The sequence below is a fragment of the Amorphotheca resinae genome (genome assembly GCF_003019875.1).
Source record: "Amorphotheca resinae ATCC 22711 unplaced genomic scaffold M430scaffold_12, whole genome shotgun sequence".
NCBI lineage: Eukaryota > Fungi > Ascomycota > Leotiomycetes > Helotiales > Amorphothecaceae > Amorphotheca > Amorphotheca resinae.
This window is the reverse complement of record NW_020194482.1, coordinates 442792-465934: the sequence shown is the minus strand read 5'-3', so window position 1 is coordinate 465934 and position 23143 is coordinate 442792. Positions and strand designations below refer to the sequence as shown.

The following is a 23143-nucleotide window of genomic DNA, read 5'->3' as shown; positions in this document are numbered from 1 at the left end:
TCTGCAGCTCATCAGCCCAGCTCGCTACTACAAGATCCCACTAATCATGAGGCCGGCTTATGAGGAGTGGAGGCCAGCAAGGCTGGCGTGGATGATTGAGAGGGAGGCGGAGAGGAGGAGGAGGTATAGAGGGAGGTTGTATGGGGGTGTTAGGTGAGTCCCTTTCTTTCTCTTTCTTTTTCTTGATTAAGTTCTTTTTGTGTTTTGTTGTGTCTTGAGGGGACTTGGATGGCTGATTCAAGAGATAATAGGAGAGGGAAGGGGAAGGGGAAGGGAGTGAAGAGGATGAGGAATGAAAAGGGACAGTTTTGTTAGAGTGTGGTATGTCTTGAATCTTCCTTTCTTCCTTCCTTCTTCTGGATAGCTGACTGACTGGTCGGGAAATAGGATGGGATGGCGGTGGGGGAGAGAGTTTGGGGGGAGGAGGGGTGGTGTTGGGGGTTCTAGGGGTGGGAGTTCTTGGTGTTTATAGGGAAGAGATAGAATAGAATGATCACTTGCTTTGCTCTGATCTGATTTTCCTCGTGAATACTATATATTTATGGTGCTGTAGATGAGACCAATGTGAGGAAGTTCTTGGTGTTTATAGAGACGGGACAGAATAGAATGATCACTTGCATTGCCCATCTGAATTTCCTCGTTTTCCTCGTGAATGCTGTGAATTTGTGATGTTGTAGATTAATGCTAGTGAATATAGAGCTATCGATATTCACAACGATACTAGAACATTGACAACGAGAGGAGAAGGGGACGAGAGGTAAAAAGGTAAAAATCGAGCTTCACAACGGTTATACGTCGTAATTCGGTAGAAAAGGATCGAGGGTTTAGTGAAGTCCCTCTGCACGTATCCGGTAACGGGAACTCTTAAGACAAATCTCACTAACCCCCCAGACAGAATTTGCCCTATGCTCGGACAGGACAAGGATAATGGTTCTCGAGCGTTGGGAATCGTCCTTGAGTTCTGTCAAGTCAAGATACCTCGCTTCTCTAGCGCAGGGCCTCTTTCGCCGTCGACACGTCAGGGATGCACAATCGAGGACCCCTCTCGAGCACGCTCAAATCCTAAAAATCAAACAGAACATCAGACAGAGGAGGAGATAGAGGGTGGGGAGTCAATCGTAGAGAGCTTGAATCCAACAACCTTGCTTTATGTACATTTTTGGTGTTGTTCAGCCTCGCTTATGTAATGTGACGAGGAAACGCCTTAGCACGAATACGTAGATTTAACGACTTTAACCGTGTGACTTTTTTCCTCATCTCGACAACGTGCTTTGAACAACATGGCGGATTCTAATAAGAGAAAGCAGGCGCCAGGACAGGACCGAGACAGGAGGGGTCCGAAGAGGAGCAAGGTATGTCGTTCCACCTGTCGATGATCAGCTGTGTTTCCTTGCAATGCGAATTTGTGGATTGGCCGCTCTCAGTACGAGGGCTCAAGACGAGACTTTCTCCTGTGAACTTTGGAAACAGCATTCATTATACTTTCTAAATATATGAGAATCTTCCCTTTTCCAGTCGTCGGATTACATGGGGTTATGGGAATTGGCCCAGGACCGGGGCCGAGTTTTGCCGTTCTCTTGCGAGGGGTCATTTACCGTGATCGGCCAACCTCTGCAACAAAAAAACTCTCCTATAATTTTGCACCGTGCGTTTTGTCTCCAAGTATAGACCTGACTATACCACAGGGCGGTTCTGGTGGGAAGTGGCAGACTCCACATCAAAAGGCAAAACTTGCCGCTTCACAAGGAAGTGGAAAGATAGAGCCTGGCGATGTTGGTATCTGGGCTACCTGTGCGAAGAACCAGGAGAACAGAGCCAGAGAAGAACTCCTCAGCATGTTTGAGGATGTCAGTATCACCCATGCATCCTACTTGAACTCGGGGTAACCAATATCATCGATAGTGTGCAGAACGGTTCTATGGAATCGTAGCAAGATCCGTTGAAAATGATGAAGAGGACTCCGTGGATGATATCGAGTCCTCGATTCAGAAGGAACTCGAGTCCCTGGGCAACAAGAAGGGAAAACCACAGCTGTTCTCTCCTGTACCAATCGATCTGCCGTGTGTTATATTTTTCAAGACTCAGTCCCCGATAGATCCGGTCGACTTTGTCCACAAGATCTGTGTGGAAATCGTCTCGAAGCCCGGTATCCGGAGGATGCGATACGTCAACAGACTGACGCCAATGGAATTTACTGGGAAAGCAACTGAGAAAGGCCTCGAGGAAGTAGGAAGGACGGTGCTGGGAAAGCACTTCCGGCTTGCAGGAGAAACATCAAAGGGGGATGAAGAGGGAACGACCCCTTCGACGGTCAGTACAAGTCCTTTCTGACACTGCTTTGCGCCTCAATACCTCCTATAGTGGCTCTGTGTAGGCCTCTAACCCGATGACTCCGCTGGATCTATGGTGGGGACAGAGGAAGAAGACACCAGATACGCCTTCCTTCGATGCTGATAAAGCTGCGACATATTTCATGATGGTTACTGACGCATGATGGAATACTAACCCTTTATAGTATGCAATCCGACCTACCATACGCAATCATCATACTCTTACGCGCGACGTGGCCATCAAGCAGACTGCAGCACTGGTAGACGAGGCACATAAAGTCGATCTCACTAAGCCCGACAAAGTCATAATAATCGAGGTATTTCAGGTAAGAACCCCCGCTCTGTCCCATTTATGTGCATCCACGGAGTATTCAATGCAATGCAATGCAACGAGCCGCGAAACACGTCTATATATTCTTCTTCTTCCTGTCTTCTGACGCTCGCATGTTAGACGGTGTGTGGGATGAGTGTTTTAGGAAGCGACTGGGAGAAGCTTAAACGCTTTAACCTCGCGGAGCTTTACCCATCTGCACCAAAAGCCGGGGCTACCAGCCAGTTTAAGGCTGAGGCTATACCGGAAAGCGTAACCAGAGACGAAGCTCGCCTGGAAGGTCATCAGCCTACCAGTACCGACGAGCCGGATTCCACGACTTAGCCAGCTCTGAACAACAATTGGACAATCGCAATTATTATTGTCAAGCTGTCAACAAAACAACGTCCGCTCTCCACCCCGTCCATCCCGCTCCGTACCACTTCGGAGTAGCCGCGCGGGGCTTGTCGGTCGCTTAAGATTGGCTCACAATCGCTCTCCGGCGTCTTCGCTACAGTAGTTATACAGTCTTACGCCCGGAGTTGGTCTCTTACAGCAATTCGTCCGAGTAAGTAGTAGCGGAATATAGAAATTGAAACACTTCGTTACGTGGAAACGGCCTTGGGCGGGAATGGCGAAAAGGGCTCCGTTCAATTTCAGCCTGACCATACGCTACGGGAGATATGTCCGGGTTCTGCGACATGACTGAGGTATCTGGCGCTGACCAGCCATTCCTAACCACCAGAATCCTCTCGGTCTCTCATTGACAAATGCGCTGTTGGGCGTCTCAGGAATATAAATCTCATCAATGCATTATCGAATGTTTCTCACAGACTCCGTACAGCTGTACCATCGTTCAAGACTTCAAGTTTTGTGTGTGACCCCGCCAGGGCTCGGCTGCTCCACTGCTCCACTGCTCCAGCCTCCAGCCTCCAGCCTCCAGCAGCCATGATCCATGCAGAGAACAACATGAAACGTCCAAACTCTCCACCCTCGTCAAAACATCCGCAGATCTCGCTACTGCCCCTCCAATCGGGAAAAATTCGACGATCACTCACGCCTTACCAGATCGGTAGAAAATTAACGAACCGTTCGTGATATTCGATCGCCGCGCAGAAGATTGTAACTTGTGGAAGAGTTATGAGTAGCTTATGGCATTGACCTGTTGATTCTTGATGGGCAACAGGCTGGGCTTTTCTTTTAAGCTTTTGACGTGTTGTGTACTGAAACTATCCCGCCCTCTCTTCAGCCACTACTCCGTACATCCGCCATGTTGATAGCAAGCCGTGTCGAGATCCGTGCGAGTCTAGAATCCCGCCGTCGGGAAACAGTGGGAAGAAGCCCACCTCCGATCTGACAGGTAGCCATGCCGCCAAACTTAATCTTACTCTATACAACAGTGATATCGGGAATCCGAGCTTGGCTGTTGGCCGGCTGGTCTGAGCTAGAGAAACAACATCCCGAAGAGTAGTAAGCTCATCTTGACAAGATTCCCTGGAATCCCTGGAAACCCGAAGGCTGTCCGCGGAGAAGATAATTCTCATTCCAGTACCCAGGGTGTGAGTGATGGATACATCAGTCGAGGTAATGTCGTAACGGTGTCGAATTTGGCATTGCTAAACTCTTCGAATCTCAGATTCGGACTCGTATGCTACATCATTTCGATTGCAAGAGCCCAAACGGGCCAAACTCCTGTTTAGGGCAGACAAGCGCAAGCCGGCGCCGAAGATCCAAACGTCACAGCTTCTTTCCAGAACATGTGGAGCCCAGCATGACATCGCATCTCGCCTCCTGGGACAGCTAAGGGCAGGGCGGATCTGACACAGCCGCCCCCTGAACTTGAAGGAAGGATTCGAAGCTTCCAAAGTAGTTCCACAGCGCTTCGATGCAGAATCACGGACAGTGACCTTCCCAGCCTGTCCGCTCTTCCGAAGCGCCTGTCCATTCGCGTAAAGGGGCCAGTCGGAGAGTTTGCTTTCTCTCGCCCTGAACAGCTTCTCACCTCGCTCCCCTTTTGCCCCCCTTTCGCTCCCCCTTCGCTCCCCACAACAACCCACCACTACCCCCCCAAGGCCCGAACTGACTACAGAGCCGTGACGCCGTCGGAAGTATGGACCCAGAACCCTCGCGTCCATCGGCCAATGCCCGCAGCCCAGTCGACGACGCCCGAACGGCGAACGCTCTCTGCGTCCAGCGCGCTCCCGTGAGACGGTGGGACGGTCGATTATTACGAGTAGCTCTCAGCAAGGCATGCGGACACGCTTCTCTCCCTTCTACCTCTCGTCTGTTCTAGCCAATCGGTCGTATTCTTCTTTTGGGTGTTAAATAATGCCCCCGAGCCTCACTTCCCAAGGTATGCTGGATCCGGGAAGGTACGACGTCAATTTGCATCTCCCAGGTACGCAGAGCCGTCTTGAGCTCCGGCCAGGCCTATGTAGGTATGTTCTCCAAAGCTTAACGTACGGAGAGTGCCACGCTCTGATAGTATATATCCATTCCATTACAAATATTGGCCAGTTTACTTTCTTAGTGTTCCTGCGTCTGACTCCCTTTCTGACGGATGCTTGTCCTTAAATCTTTCCTATTATACTATACACGTTCATTCGTTCAGTGTTCACCCTCCTTTTGGAAACGAGCTGCTCCAATTCCACTACTGTCTGTCTCTGTCTCTCCTGAATATACGTACTCCTCCTCGGCCACGGTTTAAAGCATCTGGTGGTTCGGTTGTTAATGTCCCGTTCCCCTTTTCAACTTCGGTAGATAAATACGTCGTGTCATCCGGTGCTTCAGATAGGCAGCCTCCATGTCTTGCTCACAGAATGCTATCTATTCCCGCCCTCATCTAACCTCTCTTATGCACGCCCTGCCCGTTCGACGATTGAAGGATATACTCAGTCACGTCGTTCCGGATGCAACTCTGGGCCCCGTCGAGGAGCTACCATCAACACAGCTCCCACGGCTCTATAACCTCAACATGTCAGACGGCAGGAAGTTGCTCCTCTCGTTTGCCCCAAGTGTAGCCGTACGATTGCTGAGGCACGAGGCCACGATGCTGTCCTCAGAAGCAACGCTCGTATATTTCATCGCAGGGACGGATCGACAGGTTGAAGCAGGAGGATCGTCACAAAATCAGATCAAGCCCGTTCCGCGCTCCACAGAGCTATTTGGGCTGGTCCCAAAGCTGCTCAAACATTCCTCGAACAGCAAGGAAATGGCTTACCCCTATAGCATCTTCGAACCAACCGCTGGCGCTCCTCTCTCCACTCTCTCCATCTATCTCACATTACCGGAGCGCCGTCTTGTTGACAAGCAGATTGGCTCCATGGCTCGCAGCCTTGCTTCTTTAACGTCACCATCTGGGGCTTTTGGAACAGTCAGCCGAGTCCTCCCCGATCCCTTCACACCGGTATCGTCGACAGCCGCCGAGCAGAGGAAAGGTTCAAAGACATGGTCCGAGGCATTCAACTTGCTCCTCGAGAACATCCTGAGAGATGGCGAGGACATGGCGGTCCTGCTGCCTTACGAAATCATTCGAGCACACAGCCGGAGACTCTCCTGGCACCTGGACGCCGTCACAACGCCTCGACTCGTGGTCCTGGATGCCGGCACCGAAACGAACGTGATGGTCGAGCGGGGCCCCGAAGCCGGGCCATCTGCCGCTGCCGCCAACAACCACCCGAGACTAACGGGCCTCCGGAGCTGGAGCAACGGCGTCTTCGGAGACCCCTTGATCTCCAGCTGCTTCAAGGATCCGAGCGATGGGTTTTTGGAGGGCTGGCGCGGAGGTGGGGAGGATATCATTGAAGATGCGGAGAATGCGAGACTCAGATTACTGCTCTACCAATGCTACCGAGCGCTTGTCGGCATCGTCGCCGAGTACTATCGGCCGCATGCCGATAGCAGTAGGAAAGAACTAGAGGGCCGGAGGGAATTGACCGCCACACTAGCGGAGTTGGATAAAGCGGACATCACCGTGAGCGACACGGCGAAGAGAGAAAGAAGCGCATCGAGAGCGGGCGGACAAGCATAAAGGGAGAGAGAGAGAAGGCATATGCAATGACGGTGTTTGGGGTTGGCACATGATACTGTAGAGAGATACCCGAACTTACGAGCGAGCATTAATGAAATGATCTTGATTTTTGTTGACGTCTCTTGGGGCCATTTTTAGCTTTTCTTCCCAGCTGGTTTTCCATCGTCCTCATCTCGAGGCAATTGCATCCCCATCATGCCCAGGAGATTCCCTCCTGGCCCCGCCATACCTGCTTGGCTCTTGAAGCTCTCGAGCAGGTTCTGAGCCAGGTTGAAATCAATATCGACTTCCCCGTCGCTTTCCTCCTCCTCTTCCTGTATTGTCATCTTCGAGGCATCATTTTCCTTGCCTGCTGCTGGGACCTTCCCCTGGTGCGCTGTTGTGAGCTTTTTCGGGGCCGGGTCTAGATTAAGCGCCCCTTCTTCCTTCAATTCGAGTTCCATCCTCTGCATCACCTTCCTGATCTCCGCCTCTTCCTCCTCTTCTTCGGCTGCTTCTTCCTCGTCGCTGTCTATTTCTTCTACCCTGCGGCGACCTTTCTCGAGAATTCGAGTAGTCGTCGTGCCGAGTGATGCTTCCTCGCCGGCCTCGTCGGGTTCTTCGGATGGCATTCCCATCATCTCCCTCATCATCCTCGCGAATTCCTTCTCGTCAAAGCTGACATCCTTATCCTCGTCCTCGCTGTCGTCATCGATGTCCTCGTCATCATCGTCCATGTCCATGTCGTCCAGCTCCACACCCTCGGGACCTGCACTCTCATCGTTCATGAAAGCCTCGAATCGCTCAACCATCTTTTTCAGGTCCGCTTGAGTCTTCGCATCTCCGAAGCCTGGCGGTCGTTCTGGTCCAAAAGCTCCTGGAACTCCAGTCGACGCCTTGTCCTGACTTTTCCCTTGCAGTTCTCTTTCAAAATCCTCAAAGTTGATATCAAGCCATGTTTCGTCATCCTCTCTGGTCACATCCTTCCATTTTGCAATATCTTGATCGGTGGGTAAATCTGCATTGTTGTCCGCCTCTAGATCATCGAGTATGATCTTTATCTCCCTCACCATACGGTTATCGGCATTCTTGGTGTCACTTAATAGCATCTCGAATCCAGACGTAACTTTCATTCCCATCTCGACTTGTGTGTACTTCTTTGTCGTCGGAGAGTCCGATGTGGCACTATTCTTTGACTGTACAAGGATATCCTTCCATGCTGGCGGGGCTGAAAACTGTTGCGACTTTAGCTGCGCGTAGAGAACCTTTGTAAAGCGGGTTGAGACGGTCACAAGGTCCTCTGGCGGAAATACTAGGTCCGACGAAGCTTTTTGAAGAGTCTTGAGTGCGATTGGATCGCGAAGGTAGAAAGCTTCAACTGCCGGCGCTATGGATGCTGGCCGATCATGTAAAATGTAGGCTAGCTTTCTCGGAATTGTTATAGGGGAATGATGTAAAGAGGCTGTAATTTGAGATGGGTAGTTTTGGAGACGATAAAAGGCTTCAGCTTCAATGAGGGGTGAATGTATGAGAATTTCAGGAGTTGAGGAGATTGTCTCGAGTGCCTCCTCGAGGTTAAGGGATCGCGAGACTGGGATGGTTTGAGTAGTTGAGGAAGTAGAAGCGGCGCTGAGTGGGATAATGCGAAGGTGACCGCCATGAATCCAAACCTGCAGCATGTCAGCATGCGCATCCATACGGTGCACCAATGTCGAGTTGCCTACCCTATTGTCTGCGATCTCCGGATTCAGCCATCGAGGCAACGCATTGGCAGCTTCAATCAGTAAGAATTCGCCATCTGTGTCCACGACCTTCACCCATATTTCTGGAAATCGGTTGCTTAATTCCTGAAGAATATATACAATGAGCCATTCATCTTCGACCGAATCTCCGTAATTTGTAAGGCCATGAAGGCGCATCACTCCTGAAGTCGAGGTCAGCCTCGTCTCTCTGTAGCTTCATTGCATGGGGCATACCCTTCCCACTCTCAACCTGTAAGCTGAATCCATCGCGCTGCCATATATAATCCTTCAATAGACTGCTCGTAAGCTTCTGAGCCTCTCTGCGCACGGCTTCAAGACGTGCGAGCAGCTCCTTTTGCGAACTCAGCTTGGAATCGACGATGAAAATAGTATATTCGACACTGTCGTCTGGCAGATGCTTCGGAAACCCTTCGAAGTTTTCTCCAAACCCCTGGAATTCGTTTTTGATACTCTCCATGGCGGCATGAGGTTGATGGGGTCGTTCCTAGGCGGGGTTCTTGCAAGGCTGATGGAGTTCGTCGAGAGGCGATTGATTCTAAGAAGCTTTGACGTCTTCCCGCTTACAGGGGTATGAACACGCTAGCCTCAATGGGTTGGAAGTAAACAGCACACGCAGAAACCGCGTCTCGAGATCCACGCCTCGACATCACGATCAATACCTATTGCATTGCATTTGCTTCGGAGTTAAATGGCTGCGACTGGGCCTTTTGCATATTCACGACCTTGAACGCCATTTCTATTTTCCAAATTCATCTGAGCTGCTATAGCTCATCCCCTCCACGAGATGGTGCAAGCCGGAATTGGAGGGCTCGATACTCCACGAACGAATGTAGGGGATGCAACTTTTCTCACGAACCAGCAGCTTGATTTCGATATATCGCAAGAGCAGTCGTTCCAATCGCCCTCGAAAGACAACAATAACCTCATCCAACAACTACAAAATGGTCGACGCGGCGCGATCAACCTCAAAACACCCCGAAGTCGCGTTGCATTCAGTGACAGGCGGAATCTGCCAGGTTCACTTGCTGGCGGAGAATTTACTCCGTTGCTGAAGAGCGCTACCAGGAATAGTGCTCTGAGGAATGGCAAAGAGAATGCTCTTGGAACACCAGGGTTTGGGAAGGCGGGGGGTCTGGACAACATCCCGGAGGATTTCAGCCCATTACCACAGATGGGCAGTTCGATATACGGTCAAGACTCGAGAAATGGCTCATATGTGGCGGGGACGCCAATGCCGCAAATTGATAGCAGTAGTGCGGCATCCACGCCTATGGCTTTGCTTCCGAGACGAAACGAAGGGCCCGGAGTTGTGCAAGATGGCAATCAACTATCTCTGCGGGAGCAGGAAAACGTTATCGACAAGATTGAGAAGGAGAACTTTGGCCTAAAATTGAAGATACATTTCCTCGAAGAAGCATTAAGAAAGGCGGGGCCGGGTTTCAGTGAGGCTGCACTAAAAGAAAACACGGAACTCAAAGTCGATAAAGTTACTATGCAGAAGGAGTTGCATCGATATCGGAAAACCCTGACTGCTGCTGAACGCGATGTGGAGCTCTACCGACAACAGATTCTGGAGATGCAAGATAAGATTCAGACAAAACATGCCGACGAGGGCCAGCGAGAAGAACTAGACAATCTCCGTCGACTTCTAGAAGAAAGGGAGGTCGAGCTAAGCCAACTGAAAAGCCAAGAGGGCCAAGTTGACGATCTAGAGGACAAAATCCATGACCTCGAAGCCGATTTGCGCGAGAAAGATCGCGTTATCAACGACCGTGAAGACGAAGTTGACAACCTCAAGGATGAGGTCGAGAAGCACGTTGCTACCATCTCAGAACTAGAGGAAGCAGCCAAGAAGGCTCAGCGTCGGGCTGTGGAATTGGAGGAAAAGGCTCAGTCCAGCGAAGAGCTCGCCGACGCCAAGGAGGCAATCGAGGAGTTAGAACGTGGCTTAGAACGCCTCAAGCAGGAACTTGAAGATGCCAAGGAAGATCGACAAGAAGCTATGAGGGAAAAGGAGCGCGCTGAGGCTGATCTTGAGGAACTCCAGGATGAGCTGGCGAATAAATCTATCACGACAAAGGGATTGAGTCGGCAAATCGAGGAAAAGGCGAACCGCTTACAGGATGATCTCGAGGATCTTCGGGAAAACCACCTAGCCCTCCAAGAGCAACATGCAGACAAGATTCGCGAAATCAAGAAACTGCAAGATGAAATCGAGGAGCTTAAGCAGGATAGCGAGGTTCGGGAGCAAAAGCTGAAGGACAAGCTTGATATTGTGGAGAACGAAAAACAGAGCATGGTTCGTGAGCGTGGTAACTTATCCATGAAACTCGATGAGCTGCAAAAAGATCTCCAGGACAAAGGAGACGAAAAAGACCTGCTGCAAAGGCGTCATGATGCTCTCACTGCAGAGTCGGCCGGTCTTCAGAAGGAATTGGAAAGAACCCACAAAACTATCGAGGATCTCGAGGACAAGCTGGAACACGAGAAAACACTGTCACTCAATAACGAGCGTGAAGTTCGCGATCAGTACAAAGCGGAGATTGATCGACTAAACGACGAAATCGAAGATCTCCGAGCCGAAGTACGTCAAAAGGAGCGCCTGTACGACGATGATAGTGATAAATGGGACAGCGAACGTCGGGATCTTGAGCTGCAAAGAGATCGGGCCCAAGAGCAGGCTGCTGGATTACAACGAACCATTGACAGATTGCAGGAAGCTGAAGGCGCCCTCTCTAGCAAGGAGATGAAGCTTCAACAAGCTCTGGAAAGTGAGAAGGAACGACATGAAAACCAAGAAGCTCTGCTCAATCGTCAAATCACTGAGCTCAACGAGGATCTGCAAAACCGTAGAAAATCCTTGGATGAAGTGAAATCAGAGCTTTCAAACGTCCGAGAAGAACTTCGATTAACCCAACGAGAACAAAAGTCGCTGTTGGAAAAGATTGAAGGGCTTGAGGATGAGGTCGAAATTCTTCAGACTAGTCTCGATGACGAGACCGATCGGTCAAACCAAGAGATTTCAGCTGCGAAGCAAGAGTCCGAAAACTTACGGAGACAATTGCAAGCCTTGAAGCAAGACCTCGCAAAGGCCGAGTCTGCTGCTGCGGATGCGAGAGCAGAAATTGAAGCTTTCCAGGGTGATCTGCAATCTGGAGAGGGCAGTAAAGAGCAGTTGAACTCGAGGTTGAGAGACGTCGAGACTCAGCTTGTCAAGGTTAGGCAAGAAAAGCAAGGCCTAAAAGACCAGCTCACAAGTTTGAACATCGAGATCCACTCCGTCCGTGCCTCGAAAGCCGATGTTGAAGCCGAACGAGATGAAATTCAGAGCCAACTGCGAGCAATGAAGCAACACGAGGAAGAGACGTTCCGCCTGGATCAAGAGAGGGTTGACCTCCGAACAGCCAAAATGAAGCTCGACGGTGAAGTACGTCGTCTTCGGGAAGAGAACAGAGTCATTGCAGCACGACACGAGACTGTAGAGAAAGAGCTTCAACAAGAAATCGACAGAGCCAGCACGGAGGAAACTCTATTAAAAACAGAGCTCCACGACTTACAGCGGATACTCAGGGGTTCGTCTGAAAAGAAGGAACTAGCAGCAGCCAAGAAGACCATCCAGCACCTGGAAGAACGGATCCGGGACTTAGAAAAGCAAGTTGAGTCGGGTGATGGTGGCTCTGAAACAACAAATGAGCTCTCTATGATGCGTCGTGATCTCTCTGCCGCACGTCAGAAAGAGACCGAGTACCTTCAGAGAGAAGCCGCCCAGAAAGATGTGGTGCGGAATCTCAAACGCCAAATCTCTGATCTTGAGCGTAAGAATCACGAAGCTGAAATCTCTCGCCTTGCAGTTCCATCCCCTCAGTCTTCCGCTGGTGGCTCCGCTCGCAAATCGGAAATCATCGAAGTCCGGCATCAACTTGCAGCAGCTCATCAGACCCTTAGAGATCTCCGCGCTCAACTGAAGGATGTTGAAAAGGATGCTGCTCGTAAACTCAAAGAAGCCAACATCGACCTCCAGGCCAAGGCCCAAGCTTGGGAGTTGGAGAAGGATCAGCTTGAGCGTTCACTAGACGACGCCCTCTTAAAAAGAGATGAACTCACAGCTAAGAACAACACCTCCGAAGCTACCATCAGCAGACTCCGTGGGAAAATCGACCGTCTCGAGAAAGCACTTCAAGCGGAGCGTTTGAACAGTGGCGAAGATCGCACAATGGCCCTTGAGCGCCGTGACCTTCACGAAATGCTACGGGACACCCAAGTGCAACTTGAGTCTCTGGAAATCACTGTCAAGGAACGCGAAAACACGATTGCAGCAATCACAGCCACTCAGGAAGATCTCCGCGCTCACCTGAAGCGAGTCCGTGACGAGCGGGCATTGCAACGCTCAAGAGCAGCATCAGCACAGGAAGAGCTCGAAGACTTAGAACATAGATTCAAGAAGGCACAGGAGTCCTGGGAGATGGAGAGGAAGGCTCTCACTCGCGGCGTGCGGTTTGCGAATATGTCTCTGTCCATGAATGACGAATCGGAAATCCAAGCACTGAAGTACGAAGCTGAAGAGAGGGAGAAGCGGCACGTGAAGGAGCTGAGAGGCCTGACGATGCAGATCGAGTGGTTCCGAGCGAGATGTAAGCGGGAGGAAGGGTTCCGGGCCGCGGCTGCGTATGCAAAGAAATACATGGAGTTGCGGATCGATCTCTTCGAAGCTTGGTATGTTCTTTTTGTTTCCCCATCAGGCCCCTCCTTCCCACTTGAATCACACACTAACATCCTCTGCCTACAGCAACAAAGCAGACCTCGAACTCCTCCGCAGCACGGGGATCAAACTACCCCCGCGCCCGATCAAGGAGAAGAAAGCCACGTTCCGCACCGTAGCCTTCATGATCCGAGCCACGGTGCGCATGCGGAAGGGCGCCGAGCAGTGGGCCAAGAGCCGCAAGATCCACGAGGCGTTGGTCGCCAAGGTGGAGTCGATGAAGAAGAAGGAAGCGGAGGCTAAGAAGAAGGAGAGTGAGGGCTTGAAGAGGAAGGGGAGTAGGAAGAGTATCACTTATTAGGTAGGATCTTTGTAGCGTGATTGTTTGGTGTGGGTGCAGATGCCTTGGTGTAATGATGGGAGTTTTGTTCAATTACAACTTGTTAAGAGCAAGTATGCATGCATGGGCATTGGATGGAGCGTTTCTGGGTTTCTTCTTTTTTCAACACGCACGGAATGGATAAGAGGTCGGGGATTCTGGCTGTCATAGGTTATATATTCTAGATGGTTGTAGCCTGAAAAGGTTTGGTTTCTCGTAAATACATGAATTGTTTCTCTTTTTCTTCTATCTAAAGGAAGGTGTGTGTGTGTGTGTGTGAATCATGACATTACATAAATGCGTACGTAGTAGGTACCTTACTTAGGTAAGTTGTCAAGCTTTCAGGCCGCCCTCCCTCCTCCCAATGACCCATCCATCCATCCAATCCATCCATCCAATCCATCCATCTGTCGGGAGAACCCCGAACTGAACTGAAATGGAGAGATCCTGCCTGATTCTCTCTCTCTCTGCTTTTCCCCGGATATGGATATGGATATGATATGATATGATATGCACAAGAAACGCCGAGTATGATGAGGAATAATTTCTTTCTTTTCTAATTTACATGACGAAGAGGAGGTTGGTGTCTATGAGGGGAGGGGTTAGTTAGGTAGGGGTTGTGGTATGTATGAATGGGGGGGAGGGAAGGAGGGGGCTTACTCAGTGGATGACTGCAACTCAGCTGTGGTTTCTGGGTGTACTTGGTAGCGAGCTCGTCACGGATGCTGTTGAGCAGTTGGACGTAGCTCTGCTGAGGGTTCTTCTTCATGGCGGTGATGAAGGCCCAGGACATGGCGCCGGTGGCTTGGGCGGCGATGGTTGCGTCGGCCCTGTGGTGTTTGTCGTTAGCTTGGGACTGACTGACTGGATCGGTGAAGGGGAAAGAAGGCGGGAGCATGGCGGGAGATAGGTCGAGTGACCCAACGCGCCTCGCAGCCCCAAGCCTATGCCTCAGCCGCACTTCGGCAATGGCGTTGGCTTGGAGCTCTCAAATATTTGTACATGTACATAAGCAGATGCATTACAAATGACCAGGGTCTCGCCCAGTAGCCATGTGGTGTCCCAACTCCGACGCTAGAATCACAGATGTCCCGCCTCCCCCCAATTTTTATGCATAACGAGGTACGAAAGGGTATACATACGAAGTTTGGTCGTCCTTGCTACCAGACCACATGATAACATCGGCTGGCGATGTCTTAGTCGCAAGGCTTCTGTTATATGCATCATCACCAGATGTTGCTTTCTTGAAGAATCCAAATAGGTTGTTCGCAACACCGCTGAGATCACCATGGCTATAAGAAGAGATAGCACTGAGAAGACCAAGTCCGGCCTCCTTTGCAAGGTTCGGCTCCTTGAGAACACCTTGGGTGGAGTAAATGTACGGCAGGTCGAGCGCGGTTCCTGAATGACAAGAATCGAAGATTGCGGTCAGTCGCACACCGGGTTGTAATGGCCGAACCATGATTCTGTGCATCTCATCATCGACAATATGCCCGACTTGGCGGAAATCTACAGGGTAGATGACCTCGTCGTACCCATCCTCTTCGTCTCCGTCGAGGTCCTTGGTTTGACCTCCGTGACCTAGAGAAAGTCAGTAAACTTAGTCTTAGGGGAAAGGAGGGGAGATCAATCACCAGAATAGTGGAAGAAGAGGGAATCATTTGGCTGAGCATCTTTCACTAGCCAATGCATTGCGCGCAGTATGTTCTGCTTTGTCGGCTGACTCATCGGGTTTTGCTGATCGTCCGTGAGAATGACCATGTCATCTCGTTGGTAGCCAAAATTCTGGTTCAGAAAAGCGGACATGTTCTTCACATCGTTGATGCATCCCCGTAGTTGTCCTCTCTGTCCAAAGTAGTTGATTCCGATCAGAAGCGCCTTTCGCTTCCCAGTACAGGCTGAATATTGGAAAGCATAGCTTTGGGGCGCACCACCTCCAAATGCTTGTGGTGTTTGAGGGGGCGGGGCGGGGGCCTGGGGGTTGCCATTCACGTAGGCGTTGGACTGGACTGAGGGCATTCCTGGTAAAATCAATCCATGAGTAAACGCAGCACATTCGCGCCCAAATATTCCACCTACCTGGTCGGTTGAATTGCTGCGCATTGTGCGGTCGACCATCATAGCCACCATATTGTTGTGGAGGGGGCTGACGGGAAAGTTAGCTACGGGTTCGCTCCAAGCCCAAGGTCAGGCCTTACATGAGAGTATCCATATGGTTGCGGGGGAGGGGGAGGTTGCTGATAGCCGTAACCACCTTGAGGGGGTGGTGGACCATAGCCGTGAGGTCTGCGGGAGAGTTAACATTTGCTATGAACAGTTTGGAAGCCTCGTGTCCTACGGGTAGTAGTTTGGCTGGGGCGAATACTGCTGTGGTGGTGGTGGACCTCCATATCCCCCCTGGTAGCCAGGACCACCTTGATATCCCGACATGTCTCTCGGGGGGTAGATTATAGTGAAGAAGGGCGGGAGAGGGAAGAAAGGGTGTTTGTTATCGGCTTGACGCCGAGGCGCTCCCGTGGATGAATAATGGTGTTTCTGCTGGCGCTGAAGGGTCGGCCTTGAACGAACTTTTGAGCTCGACTACTCTTGTGGTCCTGAGACAAAAGTTCGCAGACGGGAGATCAACAGGAATCTTTATACCGGAGCTTGGGTATCCTGGGCAATGGCAGACACCGTGGGGCAGGTGGGCTAGGATCAGAGGGACCGGGGCGGGCAGCTCGGACGGAGGACACGCAGCGGACGAGGGACGAGGGACGGGGAGAGGGAGAGCAGCAGCAGCGCGTAGACGGGTATTCCAACTGGGCGCTCAGCGAGAGTGTGACGGTTCGGAGGACGGTGCCCAAAGCAGCGGGGCTGATGTGCGAGAGGGATAGAGGACGGCCGTCTGGTCGCGGGAAGCAGGGAAAAGATAGATTGCCGATATTCGAGGGGCGACGGAAGAAGAGAAGGACGGAGAGATTCGGGATATTAGGATCCAGTAGCACGGCGCCGTGTTGTGCTATGTGTTTCGTGATTATTGTAGATGAGAGGTCTTGATATGAGGAGCAAGGGAATAATAAGCCCCGGATGCACTGGATTGGGCCGGTCGCTTATTGCTGATTATTATACGTGGTGCGGGTGCAATCCGCTACCACGTAATACTCGAGGGTACGGGAAGGTACATAATCCAAGGCGGGTCGCTCCATATTATGCAAGGTACTTCAAAGTATTATAAAGTACTGCAAAGTACCATGATGTCCTCCCTCACAAACCCCCCCCTCTGTACAGGATCGGTCGATCGCTGTTCATTTCACTTCACGGCCATTGGCACTTCCCCCACCCCATGTCTGTGTCTGCTTGCATCGTCGACTCGATTCGATTCGACATCAACACACAGACGGTACGCCGATATCCATGACCACCTGGTTGGATCCGCCAATGTTCTCCTCGACGGCCCGATCGGCCATCAGGCCCAGCTGCCCGCCACGGATCTGTTCCCCCCGTCTGGTCTAAACACTCCTAACAATCATTACTGTGTTCGCCTTCTCAGCGTCAATCAGGTTCAGCTGCCCTTGCATGCAACCGTGAGACATCGTCCCAAACCAATGCATCTTCTTCTCCTTCGGACAAGCCCCCCCGTGTGCCATCATCCATGCCTCAAGTCAATACACTGCCGGGACCCCCATCTCCATCCCCTGCACACCTGAATGCCATCGTCCCGCCGTGCGTCTAGCTGTCACTAGAGCGTTCGATGGCTTCATGTATGCCTCTGCCCCGGCCCCCTTGCCTCTTCTTGGCCTCATCGACGACTCAAGACAGGCACGCACTACTGTACTGTCCAAGGCGCTCCCCACAACCCTATTCGTCTCCAGTACGATGGCATGCATACTCCCAGATCCCGCTCCCAAGGGTCCGGAAGCCCCGCAGAGGATGCGTACCGATCCATGTCACTTACCATGTGGTCGTCGATGGGGCTCAGAGCCAGCCAGATGCACATCATTCACGGTTCTTCTCTCTGTTTAGAGCTCCAGGACAATATCGAGGCCAGAAACTACTCGGGTCATACTGCCACCCGTAACACATTGTACATGTCTCAGAAACGGGGATCGTGGAATCCCCTTTGGGCCCGAAGATCGTCTTCTGCTCTTAAAATGTCGAATCATTCGAGTCTCGTATTGGGTAGTGGACTAAGCAGGACACTCCCGTATGACTACTGAGGATTCCTCCTCCCCCCGTCCAGCCCCCCAATTCCACGATTCGAGCGTGGCTGGGATAGACTGGTGATCGTTGCATCAACTTTGCAACAGTAGGGTCCGAAAATTCGCGTTCCCCGAACGAGGTCGATAAAAATATCATTCGACGAGAGCTGCGGAGTGCATTGGATGTCAGAATGAAGCAGATCAGACTTTTCTATACGTACTGACGGAGTGCCCGAATATCTTGCTTGAGCTTGCAACTGCCAGCTGAGTCGCTAACAGAGAGTTGCAGTGCAAGCCACGCGCTAATCCCTCATCGGAAAGGTTTCAGCCGCTGTGACCAGCCACAGCGAGTCTAAACCGCTTTGAGAACGACAACCACACCTCCAACCAGAGGGACTGGATCGCTACATACATAGGTACGGATCAATATACAGTTGCTCAATCGCTCACCCCAGATTACTACCCCTTACGCCGCGCCTTTCTCCGCTCTTATAATAAAGTGCCGAGTTTGGACTGCCAGGGACTGGTTCACCCTTCCCAGAGCGGAATCTAGGTTCGAACCGCATGACTTCTAGACGGTTGACCTGTCTTCTACACTACCGTATCCTCACCGTATCTATCTTGCATTTAGATGCATTGATATACGTTGATATGTGTACTTGACTTTCCATCCTCAGTATCGTTCTCTGACCGCCCGCCAATTGAGGCCGTGCCCAATTCCTCACGCTGCTCGGGCTATCAAGAGAAACCTCACCGGCGGATCTGTGGGCCATCTAGGGATCTAATGCAGACGTTTCAAACCTGAAAAGGACTGGAGGACCAAAGTCTCGCTTGTATGGGACAACCTGCCGCCACTCGTCTCCACGAAACCGGGATGAATCCTGTTGCCCCAGATCTCTCGGCAGAAAGCATAGACATTTCTTGCTTGAGTATCCTGCACAGACATGAGACAGGATTCAAGAAGCTGATAGCCACGGACTCGTTGGTCTCTTCATACATTAGCTATCTTCAAGGACTTCAGGACACTCCTGGCCCCCAGGTCCATTGATCTTCAGGTAGTCTAATCCCACATTCCATTTACTTTCCAATATTTCCATTCACCTTCCAATCTCTACCTCCCAGCCCTACCTTTGCGTAGCGCTCGTTCTCAAAACCACTAAGGATATCATTTGTCATATTTCCAAGTCATTATGCTCGAAGTATACATCATTATGACAATGAGCACTACTTGGGCCGCGATTCGACTCCCCATTTTAGAAATCTTTGCTCGTTGCCTGATATACTTCACCAAGACACAATGTTTTATGCAAGCCTTCTCCAGCTCTTCTAAGCTACATTGCAAGCTACTTGAATCTCTGGCTGTCTATTCAAGGCAGAGATAACTTTGGTTGATACTCATTCGTTTAATTTGCCCGCCACATGGTGCAGGGACCGTAAGCTTTGGAATGTTTAATGCCGTTTTTGTCTCTTCGCTACTCTCTATCCTTTGGATCATTAGTATTTCGAGATAGATGGTTTGTACTATCTTGATCTTTCTCTTCATGATAGAAATAGGTAACCCCCCCCCCCCCTTTTTTTTTTCTTAAAATCTTATATCTTTCAAAGCCATATGTGTATCAAGTGTTATCCTAAATTCTTATATTTAACATTACTTACTCCACGATTAATCAAAGCCCTAGAACTATCTATGACTCGACAAAGAGAAATCAGCAAGAAAGGTTCTATCCAAAAGGGATTAAATTTCATAATCTCATCTAAGTCCTCGCCCCTTTTCTACCGAGTTATTTCCAACAACGTATAACCGTTGTGAAGCTCGAATTTCGTATTTTCCCCCCCCTCTCGTCCTCTTTTTTCTCTCATTGTCAATATTCTAGCATCGTTGTGAATATTAATAGCTCCGTATTCACTAGCTGTATACCCAAGTAACAAGGTTAGGAGGTAGCGAGTAGTGAGTGCATCCTTATTGAAATTATTCACGAAAGCATAGGTACCTAAAGTAGATCAGGAATGAGTCCTTTTCTAGGACTTGATTGTAGCATTCTTTTATTCGCATCATACTAATTTTCGATCGGCTTAAATAGTGGGTGGGTTTGTATTCTCGAAGTTCTTACTCATTACTGAGGGAGGGTGGGTTCAGTTGTTGATAAGCCGGGGTAATTCCGTGGGGAAGTCAATGGGGTTAGTGGTACCTACCTAAGGTAAACAAATCGTGAATTCCAAAGGTAAGGCGGGGAGTAGGCGTATAATGCAAAAATGATTCAGGGGCTTGGCAGGAGATATCATGGTGGTTCGAGTCACTCAATCGAATCATGGGGCTGTAGAAGCTATTTTGTTCGGAGTGCGTTGCATTCCATTCCTATAGCTAATGTCCCTAGCTATGTATGTGTAATCACTGATCAGGGGCTGCGGTCGCCGTCGACCGCTCGGGCCCAGGTTGAATCTGGGTATACGTTGCTCGCGGTATTCCATAAGAGTGCAAAGCCGCCACGGCTAGACTCGTCATATCAATCCCCTTGGACACGCGGTTGACCCGCATCCCTTTTGAATATACGTCCAATGAGTAGCTTTTCTCATCGTACCTTTCAGCCTCTGCGTTTGCTGGCTTGTCAATTGTAATCGACTGTTACCTCATGCCTCACCCACTTTTCAACTCTTGAAAGTATGGCTCTTCCCGGCCCTCTCCGTCTGCACCCTACGCATACCCTTTGGTGCATCAGCAACTTTTGCATACGGGTCAAAGGGCTTTTTGCGTTTCGGTCCTCCTTGCTCTTGGCTCTTTCTCTTTCCATGAAGCACAGAATCGGCTTTACTGTAATCAAAGGGCTCTTCCTCATCTTCTTCTTCCGCATCTGCCACCCGAGCTTCTTCTTCTGCTTGCTGTCGCTGTTTTTGCCTTAGTCTCTTCGCTGCCTTTTTCTCGGCTCTCCGCGCGGCCTTTTCAAGCGCTGCCTGATCTTCGGTATCATTTGGGGAGGTGTCATTGGAGCCAGTTGTGGCTTCTGGCTCGGATATGGTATCACCCTTTCGCTCTGCACCACGTTTTAGAACAAAGGGCTCGTCTACTTCCTCCTGCACCGGTACATCTGGCTCTATAGGTTCAGGCTGGGCCTTGATGTTCTCCACTGACCGGTCTGGTAAGCCATTGAACGTGGAGAATATCTCAGAGGACAGCTGAGGTAATGGTACCGCGAGTCGCAAACCATCATCCTTCTTGCTGAACGTAGGAGTGTCCCAAACACTGCTACCGAAAGCACCACCCCAGAAGGAGGATTGCCCGCTAACAAGCTCGCTGTCGTCTACGACAGCTACCAGAGTTGGGGTTGTCGATTTAGCAGTTACTGGGGGTAGATTGGCTTTCGCAGCGGCATCAACTGGATCGGAGCGAAGCACATCCATCATGCTTGGACCGTCCTTTCCTCGGGCCTTCGCTGCCTTGATGAGATCTAATAACTCCCCGGAACGAGATTTCACACTATGCGAAATAGGATGAACAACTGAGAGGAGGGCGACCATGTCCATTGGCATCAGCTTAGCAATACTGAAAATAACGTGGTTCGGCATCACGAAAGAAGTGCTGTCGTCATCGATTCGTGCGATCTTGTCTCGCCATGCATGGACAGCTCTAAATACCGCAAACTGCTCATTATTGAGAAGAGATGGCGTTTTAACCAGAAGTTGGAACCATCCACCTGGTCCTTTACCAGTTTCCTCGTTATAGATTTGACGCTCAAATCGCAAAAGAGAGGTCTCCTTTGACTTCTCAATGACTGTCTCAATACAATTCTCCTCGCCATCTTCGGGATTAGTTCTATCGATTAGCTCATTTCGCATGTTATCATAGATGTAAAGTAGAAAATGTGTATCAGCCCTTGCATAGAAGAACATCTCATCCGGTAGGGGTCTGGCTGCAAGTTAGCGGACTAAAGGGAAATTTGCAACTAGAAATCTTACCGTATCCTCCAATCTGCCATCTGGTACTTCTTGTCGGCGTCGAAATTGATAAACTTCTTCAGCAAGAAAGCGAGACTTCCTCCGGGATACCCTAAAGCTCGACTCGCATGATGGGTATCAAAAAGTCCAACAACATAAAGACCAAGGTCTCGTTGAAGCCACACAATATCCATGTATGCGCCGTGGAAAACCTGTTTCGTTAGATTATAGCTAATATATGGTGATGGTGATATATACCTTGACGATGCGCGGATCAGCGAAGACTTCGTTGAGCACTTGCAGACTCTGTCTCCAAGGCTTAAGAGTGTCTACAATCCAATCCTTGTTGCGAGTGCTAATTTGCATTAGTGAGACAAGACCCACGTACGACCTAGCGTCGTGGTGTTCGAGATCAACAGCAATTTCGGTCGCCGCCTTGAGCTCTTCCAGCATCTCCAATACACCCTCTAGAGTGTCAACGAAGATGGCTGAAGTGGACTCTACTGGCAGGTAAGGGATTGGATCAGCCTTCTTATATACGGTTTCTGGATACCTCAATTGCGAGATCTCGGTTTCGTACGGGTGTCGGTATCTAGAAAAATATGTCAGCGTTTCCAATAGTCCTTTCCATCTTCCTGAATCGCGCTTCATAATCTTTTGCGCATTTTTCTCTGTGGCTTGCTTAAGCCTTCAGTTTTGGTCGACACTGGTGGTGACATGAGTAGTTGTAGGGGAGTGGAGCTGTCATACTGCTGCTGATCGAAATCATTCGTGAATGTGCTGAGACTCTCCTCCAGTGGTTGTATGGCATGGGGCTTCGTTGTAAGAAGTGGTTTCCAGGTTGAGGTATCATTGTTGTCCGGTTTGACCTCGAAGGCAAGTTGGGGCTTGACGAGATTTTGGGTTCGGAACGCACTACCCAACGAGTAGGTGTTTTTCTTGGGTTTGGGAGATGCCTGGGAGAAATTTAGCCTCGCCGCTCTTCGTAAACAAGATTGAATCTCCAACCTGTTCAGCGGTCGTCTTGCGCTTGATCAATCCAGTATATTCGTCCAGGCAGGTGTCCGTCTTTTCCAACAGGGAGTCTACCACATCTACCACGCCGCGCCAATGATTGTCCACATCATCCACATCCTCCAAGACTGGTACGTGAAGTTCCGCTATAGAAGCCGCAGACTTGAGCAACCCGCGTGACAATTCGAGGAGGCGCGCAGTTTGTTCGTCGAGAGCGGTACCAACTTCGGGGTTCAGGGACCGTTGGAATCCAAGATCCTGCGAGGAGAGCTGACCCGAAACCCGAGTTGTCGCCAGCAGGGCAGGCTGGATCTGGTCCTGCAAAGACTTGAAGTCTTGCGCTTGATCCATTCTCAGGTCGTGGTGTTCATGCTCGAAGAAGCGGCGTTGGAAGTTGAAGTTGAGGCTCGTCTCTTTTCTTTCAGAAAATGTTGGAAGAATCCCTGTCTGGATCGGCGATAATAAGGCCCGACATCCTGGTCTGCGGCTAATTGATTACATAAGATACGTACGGTACCTTTATTACCTACT

General features: G+C 50.4%; 6 protein-coding genes across 6 annotated transcripts; 3 read left to right on the top strand and 3 right to left on the bottom strand.

The window, feature by feature from the left end:
- Positions 1–1259: 1259 nt before the first annotated feature.
- Positions 1260–3425, top strand: M430DRAFT_127942 (hypothetical protein). Its single transcript, XM_024862045.1, has 5 exons — positions 1260–1352; positions 1686–1847; positions 1903–2310; positions 2516–2656; positions 2782–3425. Exons 1-5 carry the CDS (start codon positions 1281–1283, stop codon positions 2983–2985), a joined length of 987 nt encoding a protein of 328 aa, XP_024717369.1. The 5' UTR covers positions 1260–1280; the 3' UTR covers positions 2986–3425.
- Positions 3426–5500: 2075 nt separating this feature from the next.
- M430DRAFT_74672 (hypothetical protein) lies at positions 5501–6607 on the top strand (the record flags this gene model as incomplete). The annotated part of the gene is made up of 1 exon (XM_024869544.1): positions 5501–6607. A coding segment is annotated over one exon (1107 nt), but the record flags the coding sequence as incomplete, so codon positions are not given.
- Positions 6608–6804: 197 nt separating this feature from the next.
- On the bottom strand, positions 6805–8869 carry M430DRAFT_22437 (hypothetical protein; the record flags this gene model as incomplete). The annotated part of the gene is made up of 3 exons (XM_024864696.1): positions 6805–8319; positions 8374–8573; positions 8626–8869. The coding sequence occupies 3 exons, from the start codon at positions 8867–8869 to the stop codon at positions 6805–6807; spliced, it is 1959 nt and encodes a 652-aa protein (XP_024717367.1).
- Positions 8870–13966: 5097 nt separating this feature from the next.
- M430DRAFT_37160 (hypothetical protein) lies at positions 13967–16319 on the bottom strand. Its single transcript, XM_024867070.1, has 7 exons — positions 15829–16319; positions 15689–15776; positions 15570–15636; positions 15125–15511; positions 14633–15071; positions 14151–14320; positions 13967–14077 (listed from the first exon to the last, which is right to left on the bottom strand). The coding sequence occupies exons 1-7, from the start codon at positions 15918–15920 to the stop codon at positions 14052–14054; spliced, it is 1269 nt and encodes a 422-aa protein (XP_024717366.1). The 5' UTR covers positions 15921–16319; the 3' UTR covers positions 13967–14051.
- On the top strand, positions 16280–17263 carry M430DRAFT_182446 (hypothetical protein). The gene has a single exon (XM_024863827.1). It carries the CDS (start codon positions 16679–16681, stop codon positions 17174–17176), a length of 498 nt encoding a protein of 165 aa, XP_024717365.1. The 5' UTR covers positions 16280–16678; the 3' UTR covers positions 17177–17263.
- A 3051-nt stretch (positions 17264–20314) lies between these two features.
- M430DRAFT_109021 (hypothetical protein) lies at positions 20315–22963 on the bottom strand (the record flags this gene model as incomplete). The annotated part of the gene is made up of 5 exons (XM_024861251.1): positions 20315–21569; positions 21620–21810; positions 21857–22190; positions 22349–22554; positions 22607–22963. The coding sequence occupies 5 exons, from the start codon at positions 22961–22963 to the stop codon at positions 20315–20317; spliced, it is 2343 nt and encodes a 780-aa protein (XP_024717364.1).
- Positions 22964–23143: the final 180 nt, after the last annotated feature.